Raw genomic sequence first — 24,471 nt, 5'->3', positions numbered from 1 at the left:
GCGAGCGAGCGAGACACTCCTTTTATCACTTAAAATTTTCCCCCCATATTTACTGTTTTTCTGCTTCCTCCCTTTTTAGTTTTCTTCTGATTTGTAGTTCTTCCTCTGAGTTTTCTTCTCATATCCAATCCAATGTCTTCTTTTTCTTCTAACTTTTCCTGTAAGACAGGGGTTCCCAACCTGGGGTCCATGAACCCCTTGGTTAATGGTAGGGGTCCATAGTATAAAAAAGTTGGGAACCCCTGCTGCACGAGGATGTTTGTTGGTGTTTGTTATGTGTGTTTTTTGTCAATTCTATTGTATTTCTTTATGCTTCCTGCAAGAAGATGAATCTCAAGGTTGTATTTGCTATAGATACTTTGATAATAACTTCACTTAGAACTTTGAGTTCCTTCTATGACTTGATCTCCTGGGATTTCAATCTAGGAATCCTCTTTCCCAGAGTTACCCCACATTCAGTTCTGATACAGGGTCTTTATCTAAAATGTCAACTGTCCCTTTGCATCCACAGATGCTGCCTGACCTGCTGAGGTCCTCCAGTGTTTTATTTTGGCTCTAGATCCCAGCATCATCAGTCTCTATATCATCCTTATTCTTGCTCCAAAGTGTTTCACTTTCATTATTTCAAATCCATACTTCCCTAGGCCTTGCTGTAGTGATATACCTTTAACATGGCTGGCTGGTTGCATCGTGGTCTGCTACAGCAATTGAAATATGCAGGAATGTAAGAAGTTGCGGAGTAGTTGACTCAGTTCAATACGTCACAGGCACATTCCTCCCCCGCCATTCGTAGTGCCCACGAGGCACTGCCATCACCAAGCATCTCCAACGCCTGTGTCATGCCAACTACTGACAGCTACCATCACCAAGTTCAAGAACAACTACCTTCCTTCAACCATTTGGTTCTTGAACCAACTTGCACAACTGTAATCACTCCCTCAGTGATTAGGGTTGTGCAAAGTGATCACTTTGTACTGCAATGGGTTTTTTTTGTTCTAATTGTGTTCTTTCTTGTGCGATTTATGTTTAATTTATGTTTTTCTTGGGAATGCTGTGTGTATGATGCCCTGTGCCTGTGAAGCTGCTAAAGTAAGTTTGCAATTCCCCTGTTCATACATGTACTTGTGCATGTGACAATAAACTCAACTTTAGTCAGTACTTCTGTTGTTCGTCTCTGTCTCTGAGCCTCACAGTCAGAACCCCACAATTCTGACTCTAAGTCCCACAGTCAGGTCTGTTTCTGAGCCCCATAATCTCTATCTCTGAGCCTGACGATCAGCCCAGAGTTCTGCATCACAGCTTACTGCAAATAATTGTCTCATGCTCAATGATATTTCCTTTCAGCTAAACTAGGGAAGGGTAGAAAGCCTCTTTTACTTGTAAAATGTATAGCCCAAGACTGTAGTACCAGCATACAATATCAGTAATTTGGATGAACATTTTAAAATATTAAACTTAATTCACATTAAGAAATTTCTTCACATATGTTCTTCACCCTCTCTGCATGTTATCTCTCAGGTTTGTAATGTGCATAGATTCATAGAATTGTAGAGACATGCTGTACAGAAACAGGCCATTCGGCACAACATGTCTGTGCTACCCATCAAATACCTATCTATATTCATACTATTTACGAGCTTTTATTCTCCAGCCTTCAATACCTTGGCAAGTTAAGTGCTCATTCTGGATATTTATTAAATGTTGTGGGAATGTCTGCCTCCAACTCTGCCACGTATGGCCCCAAGCCCTGCTGCAAGAGGAGGACGGTTGGACATGTGGCTAGCAGCCCCATCCAGAGCTACAGCAACACCAACAGATGTCCCAAAACCTCATCCCTAGGAAAGGAAGGATCTTCGCCTGGAAGACACATGAAGTCCTGTGGTGAAAGCAGAGGCCACGGGGCCAATCAGCCTCCAGTTAACCCAGGGCAGAGGACTCTGGCGAGCTGCTGTTGATGGTCTATGTCCCAATGGCACAAGAAGAAGAAGGAAGGATTATCTGCCTCCACTATCCATTCGGACAGTGCTTTGTAGACTCCAACATCCCCGTCGGTGACAGTGTTCTTTCTCAGATTCCCTCTAAATCTTGAGTAACATATCCAAAATGCTGGAGGAACTTTGCAGGTCAGGCAGCATCTATGGAAAAGAACGAAGAGTTGACATTTCTGGCCATGACCCTTCATCGGCACTCTCTCTAAATCTCTTGATTCTTTACCATAAATATATGCTATCTATGCTTTAGAAGCCTCTGCTTGGCAGAAGATTTGTCTAATATCCATTTTATCTCTGTCCCTTATTATATTGTTACCACCATGAGGTCCTCCTCAGCCTCCTCTACTCCAAGGAAAGCAAATCCAGCCCTACCGTCATCAATACATTTTGTTATATCTTAAAAAATTCTATCAAAATGATCAAACAGGATTTCCCTACCATCTTTAACTCTCAGTAGGGTAGTTTGATACCACAACATTTTACAGCATCGGCTGTGATCAGGGTTCGATTCCCACTGCTGTGTGTGAAGAGTTTGTATGTTCTCTCCATGACCACGTGGCTTTCTCCCAGGGTTTGATTCCCACTGCTGTCTGTGAAGAGTTTTACAGCATCGGCTGTGATCAGGGTTCAATTCCCACTGCTGACTGTGAAGAGTTTTACAGCATCGGCTGTGATCAGGGTTCGATTCCCATTGCTGTCTGTGAAGAGTTTTACAGCATCGGCTGTGATCAGGGTTCGATTCCCACTGCTGTCTGTGAAGAGTTTTACAGCATCGGCTGTGATCAGGGTTCGATTCCCACTGCTGTCTGTGAAGAGTTTTACAGCATCGGCTGTGATCAGGGTTCGATTCCCACTGCTGTCTGTGAAGAGTTTTACAGCATCGGCTGTGATCAGGGTTCGATTCCCACTGCTGTCTGTGAAGAGTTTTATAGCATTGGCTGTGATCAGGGTTCGATTCCCACTGCTGTCTGTGAAGAGTTTTACAGCATCGGCTGTGATCAGGGTTCGATTCCCACTGCTGTCTGTGAAGAGTTTTACAGCATCGGCTGTGATCAGGGTTCGATTCCCACTGCTGTCTGTGAAGAGTTTTATAGCATTGGCTGTGATCAGGGTTCGATTCCCAGTGCTGTCTGTGAAGAATTTTACAGCATTGGCTGCGATCAGGGTTCGATTCCCATTGCTGTCTGTGAAGAGTTTTACAGCATCGGCTGTAATCAGGGTTCGATTCCCACTGCTGTCAGTGAAGAGTTTGTATGTTCTCCCCGTGACCACGTGGGTTTCTCCTAGCTGCTCCGGTTTTCTCACACATTCCAAAGGTTAGATTTCGTGAATTGCTGGCATGCTATATTGTCACTGGACATAGTTGTGACATTTGCTGTCTGCTCAGCACAATCCTTGGTGATTTGATTTGACATATTTCCAGAGGACCATGAGACATAGGAGCAGAATTGGAGAACTACCCGACGCATCGATGGCACATGCCTACCCACCATCAAGGGCATATATACAGAAAGGTGCTGGAAAAAGGCCAACAATACTATGATATAATATGATTTATGTACAATGTAATAATATTATGAAGGATTCCACCCACCCTGCTCATCAGGGAGGAGGCTTCATAGCATCCAGGCCAAGACCACCAGACTCAAAAACAGTTACGTTCCCCAAGGCTGATAAACACTTCCCCCTATTAATCCAACCCACCAATGCCTCCAATCACCACTACATTATCATTTCCTATCAGAGTCACCTTATGTACAGACACTCCTGTATTGTATTGTTGTATTTTTATTACCATTGTGTTCTTTATCTTTCTGTGTTTTTGTGCTGCAGTGAAACTGGAGTAACTATTTCATTCCCCTTTACATTTGAGTACTGGAAATTACATTAAATGATCTTGAATCTTGAACCATTTGACCCATTGAATCTGCTCCACTGTGTATGTCATTGTAGTTCACTGTATTTTTCAATATTTCGACACTGGTATACATATATGTGACAAATAAAGCTAATCTTTAATCCACTCGTCCAAGTATAAATTAATCCCGTCCCTTGGAATTTTTCCAATAACTCTTAACATAAGTGCAATGTAATGCATTGTCAGAGTGGGGATTAGAAATTAGAAGTGAGCATATTCTAGTTATATTTTGAAAATGGACTTTAAGAAACATGGTTGATTTTCTTAGTTTAAAAATGTTAATATAATGTGCTACTATAATCATTAACATCTATTTTTAAGACAGGTTGTCACAGTGGTTCAGCCATTACAGTCACTGCCTCACCTCCCTAGTGACCCAGTTTGACCCCGTCCTCTATTGCTGTCTGCGTGGAGTTTGTACGTTCTTCCTGAGAGTGCGTGGGCTTTCCCCGTGTGCGCCAGTTTCTTCCCACTTTTCAAAGACACACACCTTGCTAGTTTAATTGGCCACTGCAAATTACTACAAGAGTGAAGAAACTCTTCAATAGACACAAGGGTGAGAGAAAAATGAAGGGCTACGTAGGACCAAAGGGTTATATTGACCTTAAAATGTCAGCTCATCATCAGCCAAAGGGCCCGTACTGTGCTGTAATGTTCTACGTTCTATGTTCAATGAATGGGGAGGAGAGTTGGTGGGAATGTGGAGAGAGTATCGAGGGATTACTGTAAATGATTCCTTATGGTTGTCATAGCCGGGGGTGATGGTGGGCCATTAGTCGATCATACTACCCATTAAAGTTCAAATACGTTTACATGCAAATAATAAAAGCAAACAGCATTCAGAACTGAAGTTTGATGAAAGACATGAAGCCAGGCATCACTGCAGCCAGACCAGACCACAGCCCCATTTCAGCACAGAGCTGAGTAAACGTCACAGAACCAGGCGGAACTGGCCCCTGCATCGTCTCCGGCCCTGACACCCTGACCTTTTCAATCTGACCCAGTGCTTAAATCATCCAAATATTGGGTCATTCCTCACTGTCGGACAGCACTGGGGCCCGGACCTTGCCGCCACGATTTGGCCTCTAGCTGACCTTTTCAACTCCACCTGGTGCTTAAATGGATCAGACATCAGGGTTTTCCTCACTCCTGCCTCTGCTTGACCCCGCCATGCCTCTGCCTCCTCCTCTTCCCGCGATGTTCACCTAGCCTTGTTTCTGCACGCCTCTGCATTGTTAGCAGTTTCCTTCTTTGTATTTTGCCACCAGTAAGTAGTATGCTGGTGTCATCAGTGCCATCTTAACCTGTATTAAATCTTCCTGGCTTACACTAGTGGTTTTGTTACTAAGCCCTGCTGAACCATTTCTACTACGCAAACACCATTTCTACTGACGGGTTACTGGCGCCTTAAAACTAGTCGCTTCAGGCAGACAGGGCAAGTCAGCCATGGTTGGCAGCTCATCCAAGAGAAGGAAAGCTCTGATCTCAAACCATCACTGCCTTGTGGCTATACCCACTCATAGGGAAGGTCTTGTAAGGAAAAATGTGGAGCTGGAGTCCCTATGTTGAGATCAATATGGCTTGACTAAGCGACACTGTGAGGCAAATTATTCTCCAAACACCACACAAGAACCCCCGCAATCAGTGCTAATCGGCAGTGTACTTTAAGTAACACAGAGTGCAGAAAACCCATGCTAGTCACAATTAACTTGACAAGATTAAACAGAAAGTACAAGGGCTTAACAACTCTAGATAAGACAGCAATGATCAAATACTGGTGCAAGGCTGGCAGGGCTCATGTCAGTACCTCCCTGTCTAGAGCCAGCACCTGACGGCCCAGGGAGTCCTGGGGAACTCAAGACAGGGCTGGTAAAGTCAAAACAGACCTGATGTTTTTGAGACAGGGATGGTAAAACTGAGTCAGACTTGATGCTCTCAAAGCAAGGCTGGTAAATTTGAGATAGACCTGATGCTTTTGAGACAGGGCTAGAAAACTCGGGGACATTGCATATAGCTTGGAAACTTGGAAACATTGCATTGAAATCAGAAATGTGGAATAGTTCTTGAAGCCAGGAGTACAATGAGAGACTCAGGAAATGCTGACGACCTTGAACGTAGACTAGAGAAGTTCAGAACGTAGCCTCATGAAAAGCACCGAAAATAAAAGGCATTTCCACCTCCATCTGACCAATGTCTAAGCCACTGTTGAAACTCCACTGGGTCCATTAATGGCACAGGGTCCTTCTGTCACAGTGTAAACTGACAAATGACTGAACTCAGGCACAGAGTAACAACAAACTCTGACATTGAGACAGAAACAAGGGCTTATTCATCGGAACTCCAGCTGAACTTTGGTGGCTTGACCAAGCAACTCCATGAGCCAAACCATTCTTGAAGCACACACAAGGACCCCCAATAAGCACTAATTGGGAATCTATTTCAAGTAATCACAGAATACAGAAAAACTGTGGCAGTCACAATTAACTTAATAAGATTAAACAGAAAGCATAAGCCCTTAATGACTCTAGATAAGACGAAAATTAAGAAATACAGGTGCAAGGTCCGCTGGGCTCATGACAGGCACGTGTCTGGTTTTATAAATGTGGTTATGTTTTACACGTCCATATCCTGGCTCTAAAACCTGGATGGGTGTGAAGACGGGAGTCCTTGCTATCACTGGACAATAAGAACATTGGAGACTACTGCTGGGCTTTCCAACACCGCTAATTCCAATTATCCTCCAAAGTGAATTAATAAGGAGGTAGAATTCCATGAGGAACTTCACACTTGTAGTAGTGGTTGAGTATGGTGTTCTCTTAGGGGGTTGTCTATTGCTGGATTCTCAGGTGGCTGTAGAGGCCAATCCATGATCCACATATTAGGGTGGATTCCCTTAATGGAGAAGACCATAGAACTTGGGCACCATAGTTGCAATGCAGATAACGCATTACTTTTACAGCTCAGGGCGTTGGAGGTCGGAGGTTAATTCTGGTGTCCTCTTTCAACAAGTTTGGATGTTCTTTGCTTCCGCAGTCCGCTGGTTAGTAGGTTAATTGGTCATTGTAAATTGTTCTGTGATTAGGCTAAGGTTAAATCGGTGGGTTGCTAGGCAACGCGACTCAAAGGGCCAGAGGGGCCTGTTCCATGATGTATCTCCAAATAAATAAATAAATACAAATAATTGATGACGGCAGAATCTTGCATGTGGCCTCAAAAAGCCGGCATCCATTATTAAGGATCCCATCATCCAGGTCATGCCTTGTTCTCATTGCTACCATCAGGAAGGATTACAGAAATCTGAAGGCACACACTCACGATTCAGGACTAGCTTCTTCTCCTCTGCCATCAGATTTCCGAATGGACATTGAACCTGTGAACACTACCTCATTACTTCTTTTATTTCTATTTTTGCACTACTTATTTAAATTAACTATTTTATATATACTTACTGTAATTCACATTTCTTTTCTCTATCATTATGTCTTGCATTGTACTGCTGCCACACAGAGAACAAATTTCACGACATATGCCAGTGATATTAAACCCGATTCTGATTCTGAAATGAGTATTTTATTGTGTTTCATCCCTTTGGCTTATTGCATTGAACTATCCATCAATTAGAATTGTGCTTCAAAGTTCAAAGTATATTTATTATTAAAATATTTATACATTATACAACCTTGAGAATCACCTCCCAACAGACAGCCACGAAACAAAGAAACCCAAAAGATCCCATATAAAAAGTACCTAATATGCAGAGAGAATAAAAAAAATCAATCATGCAAACAATAACTGCAAGCAAACAGTGTTCTGAAATCCAATCCACAAAGAGTCCGAGACCCATAGTTCAGTGCAGAGCCGAGTAAACATCATGGAGTAGGAAGATGATCCAGCCTGTCCCTCGCCTAAGGCTCCAACACTCATACGTTTTCAGTCTGGCCCGGTGCCTAATTTGATACCTAAACATCGGATTCAATTGCCTTAACATGCTCTGGGGCCTGGACCCCAGCATGTCAATTCGGCCTGTACCTGTACTCCAGCACCTCAGTTAGCAGGGATCTCACCGCTCCCGGAACTTCCGGGAGTCTCCCGCATATTAATAGTGGCTCCCTGAGGCCCACAAATCATATACAATATCACGAAAATCAATTTTTTTTGAGTGAGCGAGAGAAAAGCAAGAGAGAGCGCGCGAGCGACCACGAGAGAGAGAGAGAGAGAGCGCACCGTGGCAGAGTGTTACAAAAAAAATATAAAACGTACGTCACCCCAGAATACACTAAAGTTACCCCTGCCTAATAGGGGTCAAAATAATGACAGTGTTGCTCACTACACTGTTTGCAACAATGACTTTTCTATTGCCCATGGTGGGTTAAGACTGTAAAAGACATGTTGAGGTGAGTTTAACAGGTGTCATTCATTCATTAGCATAGCTAACGTTATTTAAACTAGCTGGCCAGCTGCTAAGGAGCTACTCTATTGTAGACATCCCACCTCTCCCGGAAGTCTCCCGCAAATTGATGGTGCTACCTCCCTGAAATGAGTTTTTGCAGGGTGGGATGTCTGAGTTAGGCCTGTTCCCCGGCACCTCAGTTAGGCCTGGACCCGGCCTTTCTGATTCAGCACAACACTTAAACCTTGAGTGTTTTGCTGATGGCCAGATTCTGAGACTCCTGGTCAGTTGCTGACTTTTAATTACCCATTCTCTTGAGCTACAAGTTGCGACTCCATGATACATTTGAACTCTGTAGGAAAAGCTGATGTATGTTGCACAAACATACCCAGTAACCTTCACAGGAGATTTATTCTAAGAGATAGGGTTCGTTATAAAAACATCAATAAGCTCTGCAATATATTTAAACCTTGGGCCTATCATTGCCATAAAATTTTGCAATTCATTAACTAAAGTGTGAGATGATGATTGTTTTAGCTGGGATTACAATGGCATTCACTGTGTCTCATATATTTATTTAACTACCCTCCTCCACCCTCTTGAATGAAGTGGGGTTTAACCATTATTTGGAAGTCATGGATAAGGCCTTTTCTGATTGTGCAGGTAATGAATTTTGTAACCAGGAATGTGCTTTAGCAAACTGCTGATGTCATCCTATCTTCACTGAATTCAATCAGCAGGACTTTGGCTACTTTCCTTTGACTTTCAGAATAATAGTGTAAGGGCAAATTATAATGCCAAGACGGGTCTAATTTTAGTTTCTTCCATGCTGAAGATGCTTTATTTTCCATAAACATTATTCTTTTGTAGAAAAGGCGAGAATGGTGGCCTCTTTACAAGTGCCATGGATCTTTAGTACAGCTGCTAAAATGTATTTGAGGGTTCAAAGTTCAAAGTAAATTTATTATCGAAGTACGTCTATGTCACCATATACTACCTTGAGATTCATTTTCTTGCAGGCATTCACAGTAGAACAGAGTAATATAATAGCAACAATGAAAACCTACAACAACACACACAAAATGCTGGAGGAGCTCAGCAGGTCAGGCACCATCTATGGAAAAGAGTAAACAGTCGATGTTTCTGGCCAAGACCCTTCATCAGGACTGAGAGGGAAGGGCCGAGATGCCTGAATTAAAAGGTAAGGGAAGGGGAAAGAGGCTAGCTGTAAGGTGATAGATAAAGCCCAGTGGGTGGGAAAAGTCAAGGGGTGGAGGAGAAAGAATCTGATAGGAGAGGAGAGTGGACAGAAGGAGAAAGGTAAGGAGGAGGAGAAGTAATAGGCAGGTGAGAGGAAGTTCAAGGTCAGAGTGGGGAATAGAGTTGGGGGGGAGTGGACTTTTGTTCACCAGAAAGAGAAATCCATATTCATGCCATCAATTTGGAGGGTACCCAGATGGAATATAAGATGTCGCTCCACCCTCTCATCTTGGCACAAGAGGAGGCCAAAACTGCACACAAATTTCCCACAAAGATCTGAGGTATCTTGACAATGGACTTGGCCCAAAATGTCAACTGTTTATTCGTTTCCACAGATGCTGCCTGGCCTGCTGAGTTCCTCAAGCCATCTTATTCATGTCACTCTGGATTTCCAGAACCTGCAGAATCTCTTGTGATTATGGACTGAACCATATTGAAGCAGATATTGCATTTGAGAGTTTTTTTAGCATTCTTGACTATGAACTGTACTGAAGCAGGATATTGTTACCATCCTCCAGCTTTGCTTCTTAAGTTCCTTATGGCATTTTGAAATTTGGTGAGGTTAGAAAATACTTTTCTTCTCACATCTATACACTGAGATCATTTCTAGTGTAGCTATTGATTTGACACTCATATTTTTCCTTCTCCTACCTTAAGCCAATGGACCTGTTTGGAAATATTTATCTCTTTACTTTCCACTTCCACAATCCTCTGAAATTCCTTCCCTGAAACATCCTTCATAGGTTTCTCTGGACATTTCAATTTAGAATTTAAAGTTGGGAGTTTAATTGTAAAAGTTCTTGGATTTTGGAAACTGTATAAATGGATCCAGATTGCTTCAAGCAGTGACCTCTTATTCCATCATAAATTCGGAATCAGATTCTGCGGCTTGTCCATAGCCAGCTCTGGCCTTTTGAGATTCAAATGCATTTATTTACCACCACATTCAGTGAAATGCATCACTTGCGTTAACAATCAACACAACCTAGTGATGTGCTGGGAGCAGCAAGTGTTGCTACACATCCTGGCACCAATATAGCATGCCCACTTTGTTCACAGAACAACACAAGTAACAGCAAAAGCAAACCAAACCCTATTCCTTCCTCTCATCAACCTATCACACACACACACAAACACACACACACACACACCCCCAGCACAGGCCGACTTCAACCTCCAGTGGACTCAGGACTCAGACTTGCAGACATTGAGCTTTCGATTTCACCAGTGGACTTGTAGAGATTTGTAGGCCCAGGGCTCCAGCCGTTGGGCCCTGACTTCTGATCTTTTGTAAAAATCTGTAGAACTTCTTGCCACAGCAGATGTGGAGACCAGTTCACTGGGTGCATTTATGGCAGAGGTTGATAGGTTCTTGATTAGTCAGCGTGTGAAGGGATATGGGGAGAAGGCAGGAGAATGAGGCTGAGAGGGAATTGCATTGGCCATGATGAAATGGTGGAGCAGACTCGATAGGTCAAATGGCCTAATTCTGCTCCTATGGTCTAAAGCATCAATTTTTTCAACGTTAATGTTGGTCTTGCCTGCTCTAGAATATATCCTGTTCTGTTGGTGCCCTGTCCTTGTATTGGGTGAGCTGTGTGGTTAGCAGTTACCAAGGACTTAAATTTAATGATCCCCATCATCTCTTTGTGTTTTCATTAACCTATCTCCCTCCTCTATGTCAGTAAGTCTTGTTCAGAACACTTTGTTGCTCTGATATTCCTTCTACAAACTCTGCTTGGACTCTATAGCCTATTACACCTCTTGGCCTCTTCTCTCATTTTCTACCTCAAAGCCTGTCAAGACTGTCAAGAAAAGAAGTTTGAGTTGCTGAAGTTGGAATTATGTTGCTTCCAGAAGGACTTTAATAAAAAAAGAACTGAGATATTAAAGTTGGAATTATCTTGAATTATATCTGATTTAGAAATACGGTGCCATGATTTTTTTTAAAGAGTACGCAGGCGCGCTAGACGGGTCCGACTCCGGCGCCGGCTCCTTTCACAGGGCACATGCGCAGCATCGTGGGACTGGGGGCGGGCGAGGGTTCGGCTGCGCGCATGCTCGCTTGGAGAGGCTCTGGGGGGGTGGGGTGCGCCGAGTGGTTGCAGCCCGGCCGGGCGTGATCGCGGTGCGCGAGCGGGCGCCGTGTGAGCTGACAGGTAACGGCGATGGGCGGCGGGCGCTGAGCTCCCGGCCAGGGCGCGACACCCAGAAGATGGAGATCGAGAAAAGAACCAATGGCTACGAATATGAAGAGAAAAGCGGTCTAAAGCCCCTCAGCAGTAAGTCAACGCGGTGGTTTTTATTCTGAACAGGAACGGGTGGTGGGGTCAGCGGCAGGCGCTCTTTCCCCTCAGATTTATATTTTATTTACTGTTTACCTCAGGTTTCCACAAGTCATCGGGGCTGCGGGCCCGGAATACACCGGGTTTATTGTGCTGCCTTCCTCAGTTCCTTGAAAAATGGGCATTTGGAAGTGAGAGAATTTAAGGCGAGGGCGGGGGTGGGCGAATAAAGCCCATTTTCAGCTTATTTTAGTGACAAACTGCAGCTGTGGGACATTTATTTGCAATGTGTTTCTCTGTAGTGATGAGTCTTTGTAAGGTCGTAAAACGTGAACTTTTGAACTTGAGAGCGCCCTGGAGCAATTAGGAGAAGGCATAATAAGGACACCGCCGAATTACAAAGGATGTATAAAAAGAATAGAAAACACCATCAATCAAAATAGCATCACATCATAAAACGTTGCATTCTGCTTACCGGAGTAGTGGTTTGCAAATACAATGCTTTTAGGCGGATTCTTCGTTAAAATTAGCCCCAGAACCAAAGTGGGATTAATGCAATATTTGTTTTGCATTTATTCAAATACCGCATTTAATGTATTAAGTACTTTTTCCCCTCTCTCCCTTCTCTGTGGGGTGATTTGGTGCTGGTGGGTTGTGTGAAAAAGAGACTTTTAAAGAGTAAAATGTTAGAGAAGTCCCACATTGCGTAACTTGTACGTTTAAATTTCAGTCGCATCTTACTTAAAGGATGGAGCAATTATTTCCTTTGTTGAAGTTGACATGGAGTATAAAACAGAATGAGCTAAGTTTACACTGTGAGCCATGATCATATAAATAGCAAAGTAGGGCATATAACGCATTTTGTTGCTGTACATGCCAGCTATCAAATTTAAATGAGTTGCCTTTTTGCAGTGTTCCCATTTCCTTCAGTTGCCTTTAGTTTTGATTTGCAGCTAGATATTCTACTTTAACAATCTGTTTGCATGCACTTGTATTTAGTATTATACATTTTGTAATTTATAAAGTTTTTATTTAAATGCCAGCCTTTGCACTGGTGTACAGAAATTGGAATAACATTTACATTTGTTGAAGCATTGCAAATTAATTTCTCAAATTTGCAAGTGGATGTTTTATAATATCTGCACACTTCACTTCATATTACACTGTTTAACATGTTAAACATGCATTTGGACTTGGAAGTATTTATTTTCCCTGTAACAGAAACATTTTTCATTTTGTGGTGCACATAATGTGATATGTTTGTGATAAGATTTCTGATTTTTACTGAAAGTAAGATTTTAACTGATATATATGCATCTTTAACTGTGCATCTTATGGGAATCTTAACGTGTTTAGTGTTGCTTATAAGCTAGTTTGGTTGCAAATTTTTGTCTTGCACACAGTTTTTGTAGATCAGGTAGCTTTCAATGTTCAAAGAATAATATGTTAAAATAAGCATTTAAGCAGTTTTGTTATTTTTGTATTGCAGTGAAAAAGGGTTTTATCTTACTGTACTTAAGGTAGTAGTTATGTAACAATGGAAGTTCATCAAACACTATAATGCCCAACACGAAGCCAGACTATTAGTGTATTCAGCGATCTGAGCTCTGGTGCAGTAGAAGGCCAGAGCATGGCTAAGACCCTAATTGAGAAAATATGGAAATTCTGTAGAAAATCTTATTATAGAAATTTTCAAACACATTTGTAAGCATTGTGACATAATCATGGCAATGTCTGTTGTCAGGCCATCAGCTGTTTATGGGTACACAGGCTTTGAAAGTTAACGTGTTCTGAATTTGAGGTTACTTCACTAAATCCCAAATGTTTGAATGACTGGCTTCCCAATGGTTTTAAATATTCGTGGATGGAGGTTTTTAATGTCATGGTGCTCTGGTTGGGAAGGGGATGTATATATCGTGTAAATGGTGCTCTGTCTGCTTGCTTTGAATAATTCAACATTGGCTTAAGGTTGTATTATAGAATAATATAATTGCATGGTTAATGGTATAGTACCTGCATCTTAAAACAACTGTTTTGTTTGCTTGTAAAACCTGCCAGGAAGAATATGAAGATGGGAGATAAGTTTTGAATCAATTTTTTTCCCCCAGTGTTCTGAAGTAATCTTGAGAGTTAAATTTGATCATGAAATTCATTTGATCTTGGAAGATTTATTTAATAAGTCATTACATATAAATACTATCTATTGGATCTCGATAGCAAGATGTTATTTTTTTCATTGCCTGCCTTTTAGATTGAGGTGGTGGGGTATGTTGTGATTCATTGCCCCAGTAGCTTTATGACTTGATTACTTTGTGCAATCTTTTGCATAATATTTAGAAAATAAAGTTGTGATTAGATCAAATATATCAGATCAAACTTGATCTAATATATTAGATCAAATAGTACATACAGTAGTGAGCAGTATAACTTTCAGTACATGGTGAAATGCCTAACATTCTGGGTTGAGGCGTGTGCTTTCAGTTTGAAGTGTGATATTTTAGAAGATGCTTTGGCCTGTTGGAATGTTGCTATCCACACACCAAAAAATATGTTTGCAGAACTAAATAGATGGAAATGAGGTGATGTGATGAGTGGATTCTTTTCACCCCTGCATAGGGGCAGTCTGTTTTAGCTTGTTATTTGTGATTGAATTACATGTAGATCAGTAGGTGGTTGATTAGCATAATATTCTTGATTCCATGTGGAAGACTGAAAGTTTAAAACAGAGAAATGTGATTGTATTCCAAATGAAAGAATTAGAACAAAGTTTTATTATTGCATTGCAGACCAGTGGTTTTATAGTTGCTGATAGGACAATGACAGTTTTTGAGAAGTATTTTTAATTGTGTACCATATAAGACATAATGAGAGTGTACCTTGTGTATAGTAATCAGTACAAGCTACAATGTGATTTTTATTGTACTGGAAGACATTCTTGTGAGTCTTCCTTTGCTTCTAGAATTGTTTGCTTCAAAGTAACAGTTAACTACTGCAAAACTAATTTTTACAAAATGTTCTTGCCAGAATGAGGGTCAACATAAGTTGTCTTACTTCATAATGTGGTTGTGATAATGAAATTTAAAAATTGTCCATTAGTACTTCGCAGCAATGTATTCTTAACTTTCACTGGAATCAGTAGTGTTCAGTTTTTCTTTTTGTGATGCCTAGAAGTATGTTTTCTCCTTTGTTTTAGGGTACTAAACCAAAAATTCCCTTGAATCTTTTATCATTACTACATTTAAAAACATCACCCCCCCAATGGCTTTATTAGCTCCTGCTTGTTTGTCTAAACATTGTGATTTATTTTGTGAAATAAGATTTATTTGCTCACATTGCAATCAAACCATTTAGATTAACCTAGCTGTATTTGTTAATTGTTTTGTTTAATAAATACCTTTTTACAAGTTAAATGATAACCACCAGTGGATCAAAATTGATTTTATATTTCCAAAAAGATGCTTGGGGTAAACTATCATATTTGTTGGTTAAGGAAATAATTCCCAATTTCAGCCTTATTTAAAGCCAAAAGGCAAGAGCCATGTATAGGTTGAGTTGTCTGGGAATTGTGTGTGAATTCCCATATTTTGCTAAAAATCAAAACATCCAGGTATGTGATAATTGGAAAGCGGCATCATGTATTTTTTTTCCATCAGTCTTTCATTGGAATTTGATTTGATACATTGTTCAGTCTAGGAGCACTACAGCACAGGAATAGGCCTTCCTTCCTATGGTCTGTGCTGGCCTTCTGTCTTGTCCCATCTACCTGCACCTCGACTATAGCCTTCTACACCTCTCATCTAGGTACCTATCCAAACTTCTCTTAAATTCAAGTTTGGTTTAGCTTTTAAATATTTTCTGCATATTAAAAGTAATGCATTTAGTTTGTTTTCAGAATATTTGTCTTATTCTGTACGTGTTAGTAATTTTTGTCTAGTGTTTTCCACTGAAATCTTTTGGTTTGAACACAAAATGTTGGAGGTAGATCAGGCAACAAATATGAAAATGAATGAACAGACAATGTTTCAGGCCAAGTCTCTTCTTCAGAACCGGAAAGGAAGAGGGAGGATGCCAGAATAAAAAGGTGGGGGAGGGGAAGGAGGACTAGCTAGAAGGTGATAGGTGAGGGCAGGTGGATAGGAAAGGTAAAGGGCTTTGGTAAATGATAAAGGCTACAGTAGACAGATAAATGAGTGACAGTCAGTAGAGGGAAGGGAGAATGTCAGATAGTGGAGAGCACTCCTGTGGCTATCCCCCGCAACAATAAATACTCCATTTTGAGTACTGTTTGGAGAGACGACATACCGGGGGTAAGCAACGGCAGCTGTGCCTTTGGCACTGAGTCTGTCTTTGTGGCTCAGAAGGGTAGGGAATTGTAGAGGATGGCAGCAGTAATAGGAGACTCTATAGTTCGGGGGACGGAGAGGTGGTTCTGTGGACGCAAAAAGGAAATACGGATGGTAGTTTGCTTCCCAGGTGCCAGGGTCGAAGATGTTTCTGGATGCAGCCATAATATCCTGAAAAGGGAGGGTGAGCAGCTTGAAGTGTTGGTACATATTGGTACCAACAACATAGGAAGATAAAGAGAGGAGGTCCTGAAAAAAGAATATAGGGAGTTAGGAAGGAAGTTGAGAAGCAGGATGACAAGGTTAATAGTGTCGGGTTTGCTGCCTGTGCCATGCGACAGTGAGGATAGGGATAGAATAAGGTTGTAGATGAGTGGTTTAAACTAATATGGCGGGGAGATGGGAACCAGTATGATAGAGCTGAGGATGAGCCAGCAGGTTTACAAGTAGATGATGGGTGTAACGTGAAAGCAAGGAAGGACAAGCCAATTATTGGGTACAAATGCAGACAGAGCAAAGAACTAAATTGTACCACAGGGAAAATTCAAAAGGGCAAAGAATGCAGGACTGAAGGTGCTGTATTTAAATGTGCGTAGCATTCGGAATAAGGTGGATTCAGAATAAGGCACAATTAAAGGTTGGTCAGTATGACATTGTGGGCATCACTGAGCCATAGTTGGGAGCTTAACATCAAAGGATATACTTTGTATCAAAAGGACAGGCAGGAAGGCATAGGCAGTGGTGTGGCTCTGTTGGTAAGGGATGGAATTACATCTTTAGAAAGAGGTGACATAGGGTCAGAGGATGTTGAATCTTTGTGGGTGGAGTTGAGAAGTTGCAAGGGTAATAAAAACATTATGGAATTCATATATAGGCCTTCAAATAGTAGCTAAGATTTGGGGTTAAGATTGCAAAGGGAGCTGGAAAAGGCATGTAATAAGGGTAATGACAAAAATTGTAATGGGGGACTTCAATATGCAAGGGTATTGGGAAAATCAGGTTGGTGTCAGATATGGAATTTGTTGAATGCCTATGAAATGGCTTTTTAGAGCAGCTTGTGCTTGAGCCTACTTGGGGAAGGGTTTCTTCAATTGGGTATGGTGTAATAACCCAGATCTTGTTAGGAAGCTTAATGTAAAGGAACCATTAGGAGGCAGTGATCATAATATGATTGAATTCATACTGCAGTTTGAGAGGGCAAAGCATAACTCATGTGTATCAGTACCGCAATGGAATAAAGGGAATTACAGAGGCATGAGGGAGGAGCTTGACCAGGTGGATTGGAGGAGGATACTGGTGGGGATGACAGTGGAGCAGAGTTGGCTGAAGTTTCTGGAAATAGTTCAGAAGGCACAGGATAGATATGTCCCACAGAGGAAGAAATTCTCAAATGGCAGGGGTAGGCAACCGCGGCTGACAAGGGAAGGGCATAAAAGCCAAGGAAAGGGCACATAAGGGAAGTGGGAAGGGCACAAAAGTGAGTGGGAAGTTGGATGATTGGGAAGCTTTTAAAGTCCCAACAAAAGGCAACTAAAAAGGCTGTAGGAAGGATAAAGTTGAATTACAAGGGCAGACTAAGCCAATAATATAAAGCAGGATACCAAATTTTTTTGCAGTTATATAAAGATTAAAAGGGAGGTGAGAGTTGATATTGGCCAACTGGAAAATGTTGCTGGTGAGTTAGCACTGGGGGACAAAGAAATGGTAGATGAACTTAATGGGTACTTTGCATGTCTTCACTGTGGAAGACAATAGCTGTGTGCCAGAGGTCCGTGAGTGTCAGGGAGCAGGAGGGAGTGCCATTGTTATTACAAAGGGAAAAAGTGCTGGCAGGCTCAAAGGTCCTAAGGTGGATAACTCGTATGGACCAGATGGACTGCATCTCAGAATCCTGAGAGAGGTTGCTGAAGACATAAGATATATTGGTCATGATCCTTCAAGAATCACTTGATTCTGGCACAGTCCCGGAGGACTGGAAAATTGCAAATGTCACTCCACTCTTTAAGAAGGAAGGTAGGGAAAAGAAAGGAAATTATAGGCTGGTTAGCCTAACCTCAGTGGTTGAGAAAGTGTTGGAATCTATTATTAAGGATGAGGTTTCGAGGTATTTGGAGACTAATAATAAAATAAGTCAAATCCAGTATGGTTTCTGTAAAGGGAAATTTTGTCTGACAAATCTGTTAGAGGAAGTAACAAGTAGGGTGGACAAAGGAGAGGCCGTGGATGTCATTTACTGGGATTTTCAGAAGGCGTTTGATAAGGTGCCACACATGAGACTGCTTAACAAGATGAAATCCTATGGTGTTACAGGAAAGATTCTGGCATGGATAGCGGAATGGCTGATGGGCAGGAAGCAGTGAGTGGGAATAAAAGGGGCCTTTTCTGGTTGTCATCTAGTGGTGTTCCTCGGGTCAGTATTGGGACCACTGCTTTTCACATAGTTTGTCAATGATTTGGATAATGGAATTGATGGCTTTGTGGCAAAGTTTGTGGATGACACGAAGATAGGTGGAGGGGTAGGTGGTGCAGAGGAAGCAATGCGATTGCAGTAGAATATAGACAAGTTGGAAGAATGGGCTAAAAAGTGGAAGATGGAATACTGGGAAATGTATGATAATGCATTTTGGTAAAGGGAACAATAGTGCAGACTATTTTCTAATTGGGGAAAACGTTCAAACATCAGAGGTGCAGAGGGACTTAGGAGCCCTCGTGCAAGGAGGTTAATTTACAGTTTGAGTCTGTGGTAAAGAAGGCAAATGAATGTTAGTATTTATTTCAAGGGTAATTGAATATAAAAACAAGGAAATAATGCTGAGCTTTCATAAGACACTAGTCAGGCCACATTTGTAGTATTGTCAACAGTTTTGGGCCCCATATCCCAGAATGGATGTGTTGTCATTGGAGAGAGTCCAAAGGAAGTTCATGAGAATGATTTCACATATGAAATGGTTAACACATGAGTATTTGGCAGCTTTGGGCCTGTACACTGGAATTTAGAATAATGTGGGGGGGGGGAAGGGGATCTCATTGAAACCTACGCAATTTTGAAAGGATTAGATCGGGTGGATGTGGAGAGGATGTTTCCTATGATGGGGGTATCCAGAGATGAAGGGCACAGACTCTCACTGGGAGAATTTTTTTTTAAACCAGAAAGTACTAAATCTATGGAGTGCTCTGCCATAGACTGTGGTGGAGGCCAAGTTTTAAGACAGAAGTTGATCATTTCCTGATTGGTCTGGGCATCAAAGGATATGGCGAGAAGGCAGGTGTATGGGGTTGAGTGGGATCTGGGATCAGCTATGATGGAATGGCAGAGCAGACTCGATGGGCTGAATGGCCTAATTCTGTTTGCTGTGTCTTATGGTCTTGTGGCTGGAGATAAAGGATGAAGATGAGAAGAGGTGAGAGGCCAGATGGGCAATAGAAGAGGGAAAGTAAGGGATAAAAAAAATTATCGGAAGGAGAAATCAATGTTCATGCCATCAGGTTGGAGACTACGTAAACAAATGAGATGTTGTTTTGATTTGAGTAGTTTTGTAAGTTGGTGGTAAGCCAAGTTTCCCTTTGATGACTGAAGTTGGTAGTAGTGATAAAGTTCCAAAGTTGGGTTAGTAGGATCTTTATTACTTTGTAAATAATGGTATGCCTGATGTCAAAGCAGAAAAAGTGTACTTGCAGCTATATGATAACTACGATATTGATAACTTTGATCATTGTGATCATGTGCACCCTGTGAATGAATTAAAAATCTTGTTTACATTTCTGACTTTGGATGTAGCAATAGTAGAGATTGCTGAGATTAATGGGGGCTAGCTCTGGTGATTTAGATTAAGTTAATTGTGTAAACTTAATGGTTATACGTATAAATTGTGAATATTATTGAAGTCTATGCTTAAGGTACTTGTATGCATATTTTTCATTTCTTCTTTGTACTGTGAATCAGTATGCACTCAGCAAGCTATTTGGGTGTAAAAATCACCTGAAATTAGTCTGAGGTAAGACCCAGTTTGCACTGTGATTCACCAGGTGCTTGAGTTATAGTTTAAGGCTGCCAAGCAACATAATTTAGTTGCCTAATATTCTTACAGAAATATTGAGGTTGTGCTGGCCAAATAGAAAAAGTTATCAATCCTTAGCAAATGAGGAAGCTGACAATTAGCGAGTGAGATTTTACGTAATGTGACTATCGAATATGACAGCCTGTTTTTCTTAATGTATAGATAGCCCTTTTGCCTCTAATCTGTATGGGGTGAGCAAAACAAAGTTGCTGGTGAGTAGCTTCTGTTTGCTAGGATGTTCACTGGCATTATGTAAATGCAGCCTTTTCCCTGAGCATGTTGTCAGTGTTCCTAACGGAGCTGTGACAATATAGGCAATGATGGAAGGAAGAGGATATTAATAATGCTGTTAATACTGGGCAAGTTGATCCTTTTACTAACATAGAAACACAGAAAATAGGTGCAGGAGTAGGCCATTCGGCCCTTCGAGCCTGCAGCGTCATTCAGTACGATCATGGCTGATCATCCAACTCAGAACCCTGTGCCAGCCTTCCCCCCCCCCATACCCCCTGATCCCTTTAGCCACAAGGGCCATATCTAACTCCCTCTTAAATATAGCCAATGAACTGGCCTCAACTGTTTCCTGTGGCAGAGAATTCCACAGATTCACCACTCTGTGTGTGAAGAAGTTTTTCCTAATCTCGGTCCTAAAAGGCTTCCCCTGTATCCTCAAACTGTGACCCCTCGTTCTGGACTTCCCCAACATCGGGAACAATCTTCCTGCATCTAGCCTGTCCAATCCCTTTAGGATTTTATACGTTTCAATAAGATCCCCCCTCAATCATCTAAATTCCAACGAGTATAAGCCTAGTCGATCCAGTCTTTCATCATATGAAAGTCCTGCCATCCCAGGAATCAATCTGGTGAACCTTCTTTGTACTCCCTCTATGGCAAGGATGTCTTTCCTCAGATTAGGGGACCAAAACTGCATACAATACTCCAGGTGTGGTCTCACCAAGGCCTTGTACAACTGCAGTAGTACCTCCCTGCTCCTGTACTCGAATCCTCTTGCTATGAATGCCAGAAATCTGACTAGCAGCAGATTTTATTTTTCCAGAATTATGTTAATTTATTCATTCACTTGCTTTCTCATGATCTTCATTCTTACACTTGAGCTTATCTATTTGCAGTAGCAAAACAATTTGGTATGTTCAATATAAATGATTTGACAAATGAAATATACAATTTGGAATATTATTCTGTGATTGAAATGTGCACTAGTTCACTTTTAAATTAAGACATAGATCAGAAATATGCTTTTCATTACACAGGCTGTTTTATTATTACCGGTATTGCTGTTGGACCTCTGTATAGCTTGCTGGGAAAGAAATCTTTAATGTCCTCATCCCGCTTGCTACCATCCATCCAATTCTTCTACCAGTTCTTAGAAATCTATGAGAAAATCAAAAATAAAAAATGCAGATGCCAGACATCTAAAGCAGAAGGTTCTGTAAATATTTAGTAGGTCTGGTTATATCACTGCTATAAAGGATAGCCTACCTGAAATGTTGACTGTTTTTCTCACAGGTGCAGCCTGACCTGAGTATTTCCAGCATTTTCTATTCTTGTACACTAAGTCTGCCTTCTGGTCTTTTGACCCTTAAACTGATGGAAATTGATCCTTCCTACTTTATATTTTGATGCTTCAGAGTTTTATGTAAGTCCATTTAAATCTGTCCCAGTGCTTCCTAGAACCAAAGGAAACAATCACAATTACTCATATCTAAAATTTTCAAATCCTACAACATCACCATGAAAATTTGTAATTTACAGCGAGTGTATTGGTACAATCAAGTTTAAATACCCTATTAATTTCTTTCTTTTTAAAAAAAAATGTATTCATGGTTTTCATAATTCAACTTGCTCTCTAAGGTGTTCTACACTATCCAGATTGCAATCATACTCTTAACAAATAATTTGCATTATCTGATTATGTCAGTTAAGTAATGCACTGTAAAATATTATTTGTAAGGGTTACTTGAGTTTCTTTGATAATTTGATTTTTTTGACTTGTTATAGTGTTTAGTTATTTCAGTAACAAAATGGAAACTCATCTCATGTACACTTCTTTGAATGAAAGTTTAAATGTTTATCCTGTTGATAAACAGCTTTGTTCAGATGAGAAAGATTTTGCTTGCGAAATCTAGTCTAATTCACAGTAATTTACATAAGAGCAGGGTCAGAATCTGTTTCAGCTGGCGCTAGCCACTGTTTAGGGAATTCTGCTCATCTCAGGCTCTGTGGTATTGCTTTGATCCTTCAGACCTCCAGGTCACTTTTTATGTTATCTCAAATATTCATTGAAGTAGTAATAAACTTTGCCAAATATGTTGAAGAATTTACCTTTTCTTTAACCTGCAGTTTGCCTGTCATGGAATATATTAGGAATGTTTACACTCTCTAAATATATTTATAGTTGCTAATACTTAACTATGCAGTACAATTTCGCACATCAGATGGTATCTAAATGCTAAGTTCTACCAGCATTTTCTTTGAGCAAGCCTAGCAAAGCAGAAGCCATGTATTTTAATTTGTCTTTGTATGGTTGCAAGGTTAGTGGTTTGTTGTCATGTATTGAGAGCTGTTAATGCAGGTCTTTTGGTATTTTTGCAACTGAAACTGAGATGTCTCTAATAGTGGAGTCACTTTCCTTGTTGTATGCAATAATATGATTGATTAGAGTTTTTATATTTAAACTGTGTAGATAACCATAGTTTTTAAATGTAGGTTGTCTCTATCTTTTCAGCCACCATGCATGTAGTTGTTGCTCCCAACAAATAGGCATTTAGAATTGAGTTGTGAATTTTGAATGATCAATTCTCCTGTTGTTATTTTCTTTAATATTTGTTTTAATCCAGAACGACATTACCTGATTTTCCAGTCTAAGATCTGTTCTATCCCTAATTGCAGTCACTTCAAGATCTTCGTTTTTAGATATGCAAGTTTTACCCCTTCATTTGAGAATAGTTTCTAGCTAGTCCTGCTCTTCTGAGTATGGATTATAGTCTTCACTTTCCTGTCAGTGCTATGCGGAAGTTGCTGCTTCAGTTATTGAACCTTTGCTCATTGGTACTTGTACCTTTTATCGAATTGAATTGACTTTATTACTTACATCCATCACATACATGAGTAAAAATCTTTACATTACATTTCCATCTAAATGTGCAATTTATAGTAATATGTAATAAATAGTATGTACAACAGGTCAGTCAGTACAGCATAGATATACTAACATGGAAATAAGATACTCTTCCTGCACCTTAAAAATCCTCTTTAAAAATACTATCTCCATACCCCACCCTATCTTCTTTGCCCATTTTACCCATATAATGATAAAATGCACTTAGATTCTTAACCACTTCTATCCTTTGAGCTGGTTCTTATTTATTCCCCTTCAGACCTGTGACTTGAACAATTTGAGATATGTACCACACTCCTGGCATTTATTTTAACAGTAGTTGATAGAAAGAAATTGCCAGTTAATTTTGTAATTGATTATTATTTGTAAATCTAAACAAGCGACAAGGTTATGCTGATTTATGCTGAGCACAGATGAATGTAATGTCTTAATCCAGTGCTTAAGTTTTGAGGTATAGCTTGTGCTACTGCACCACATCTATCTTTGCTAGGTTTGATGGAATTTACTGCCCAAAGCAGATTTGCACATAGAAAAATGGAGGCAGTTTCATCAACTGCTTCGGTATGGCTAATGGCTCAGATATATTGGTTGGCAGCCTTAATTAGTATGTAAGCAGATGAAGCAAAGAGCTTCCCTTACAAAGACAAGCATTTTTGCACCAGTTTTAAGTGGTGCATTTTTGCAGCTTTCCTAATGATATCATGTGCATGGAACTGTTTCACAGTAAATATGCAATAAGTATAGAGCACATTGTAGGAAGGAGATTTATAAAGAAACTAATCGGTTAAGTGGTATTACTTAAGTGTTGCAAGGGAATTAACATTAGCATGTGCTGAGGCCAAACTCAAAAGAATCCAACTACGTGTGTTGGGGTTGCGGGCATATTCTGCTGAAACTATGGTGCATTGGTCAGCCAGTACTCTATACAGGACAAATTTACTTAGTGTCAGTAAGTGACAGACGAACATTTGGCCAGAGAGTGAATGGGCCAAGGAGCATGATTTTTTAGGTGTTGATTTCAAGTTTGGTTCTCAGTGACAGGATGCATTATTTGGCAAGAGACTGGAGACGCATCGTTGCTTGACTC

The 24,471-nt window shown here is 40.7% G+C and overlaps 1 protein-coding gene and 1 long non-coding RNA gene across 2 annotated transcripts in view; one reads left to right on the top strand and one right to left on the bottom strand.

The window, feature by feature from the left end:
- Positions 1-11,663: 11,663 nt before the first annotated feature.
- LOC134359768 (nuclear receptor subfamily 6 group A member 1) overlaps positions 11,664-24,471 on the top strand; it is a 328,226-nt gene continuing 315,418 nt past the window's right edge. The window contains exon 1 of the mRNA XM_063073379.1: positions 11,664-11,841. Within this exon, the coding sequence (XP_062929449.1) occupies positions 11,775-11,841 (67 nt within the window). The 5' untranslated portion in view covers positions 11,664-11,774. The remainder of the gene's footprint in view (positions 11,842-24,471) is intronic.
- Positions 21,184-24,471, bottom strand: part of LOC134359769 (uncharacterized) — a 118,925-nt gene continuing 115,637 nt past the window's right edge. The window contains exons 4-5 of the long non-coding RNA XR_010021201.1: positions 21,746-21,933; positions 21,184-21,637 (exon numbers count right to left, since the gene is read on the bottom strand). This is a non-coding gene — a long non-coding RNA (uncharacterized LOC134359769). The remainder of the gene's footprint in view (positions 21,638-21,745; positions 21,934-24,471) is intronic.

Source organism: Mobula hypostoma, chromosome 21 (genome assembly GCF_963921235.1).
Source record: "Mobula hypostoma chromosome 21, sMobHyp1.1, whole genome shotgun sequence".
Taxonomy (NCBI): Eukaryota; Metazoa; Chordata; class Chondrichthyes; order Myliobatiformes; family Myliobatidae; genus Mobula; species Mobula hypostoma.
The sequence above is the reverse complement of the archived record's forward strand: the minus strand, read 5'-3'. Positions and strand labels throughout refer to the sequence as shown.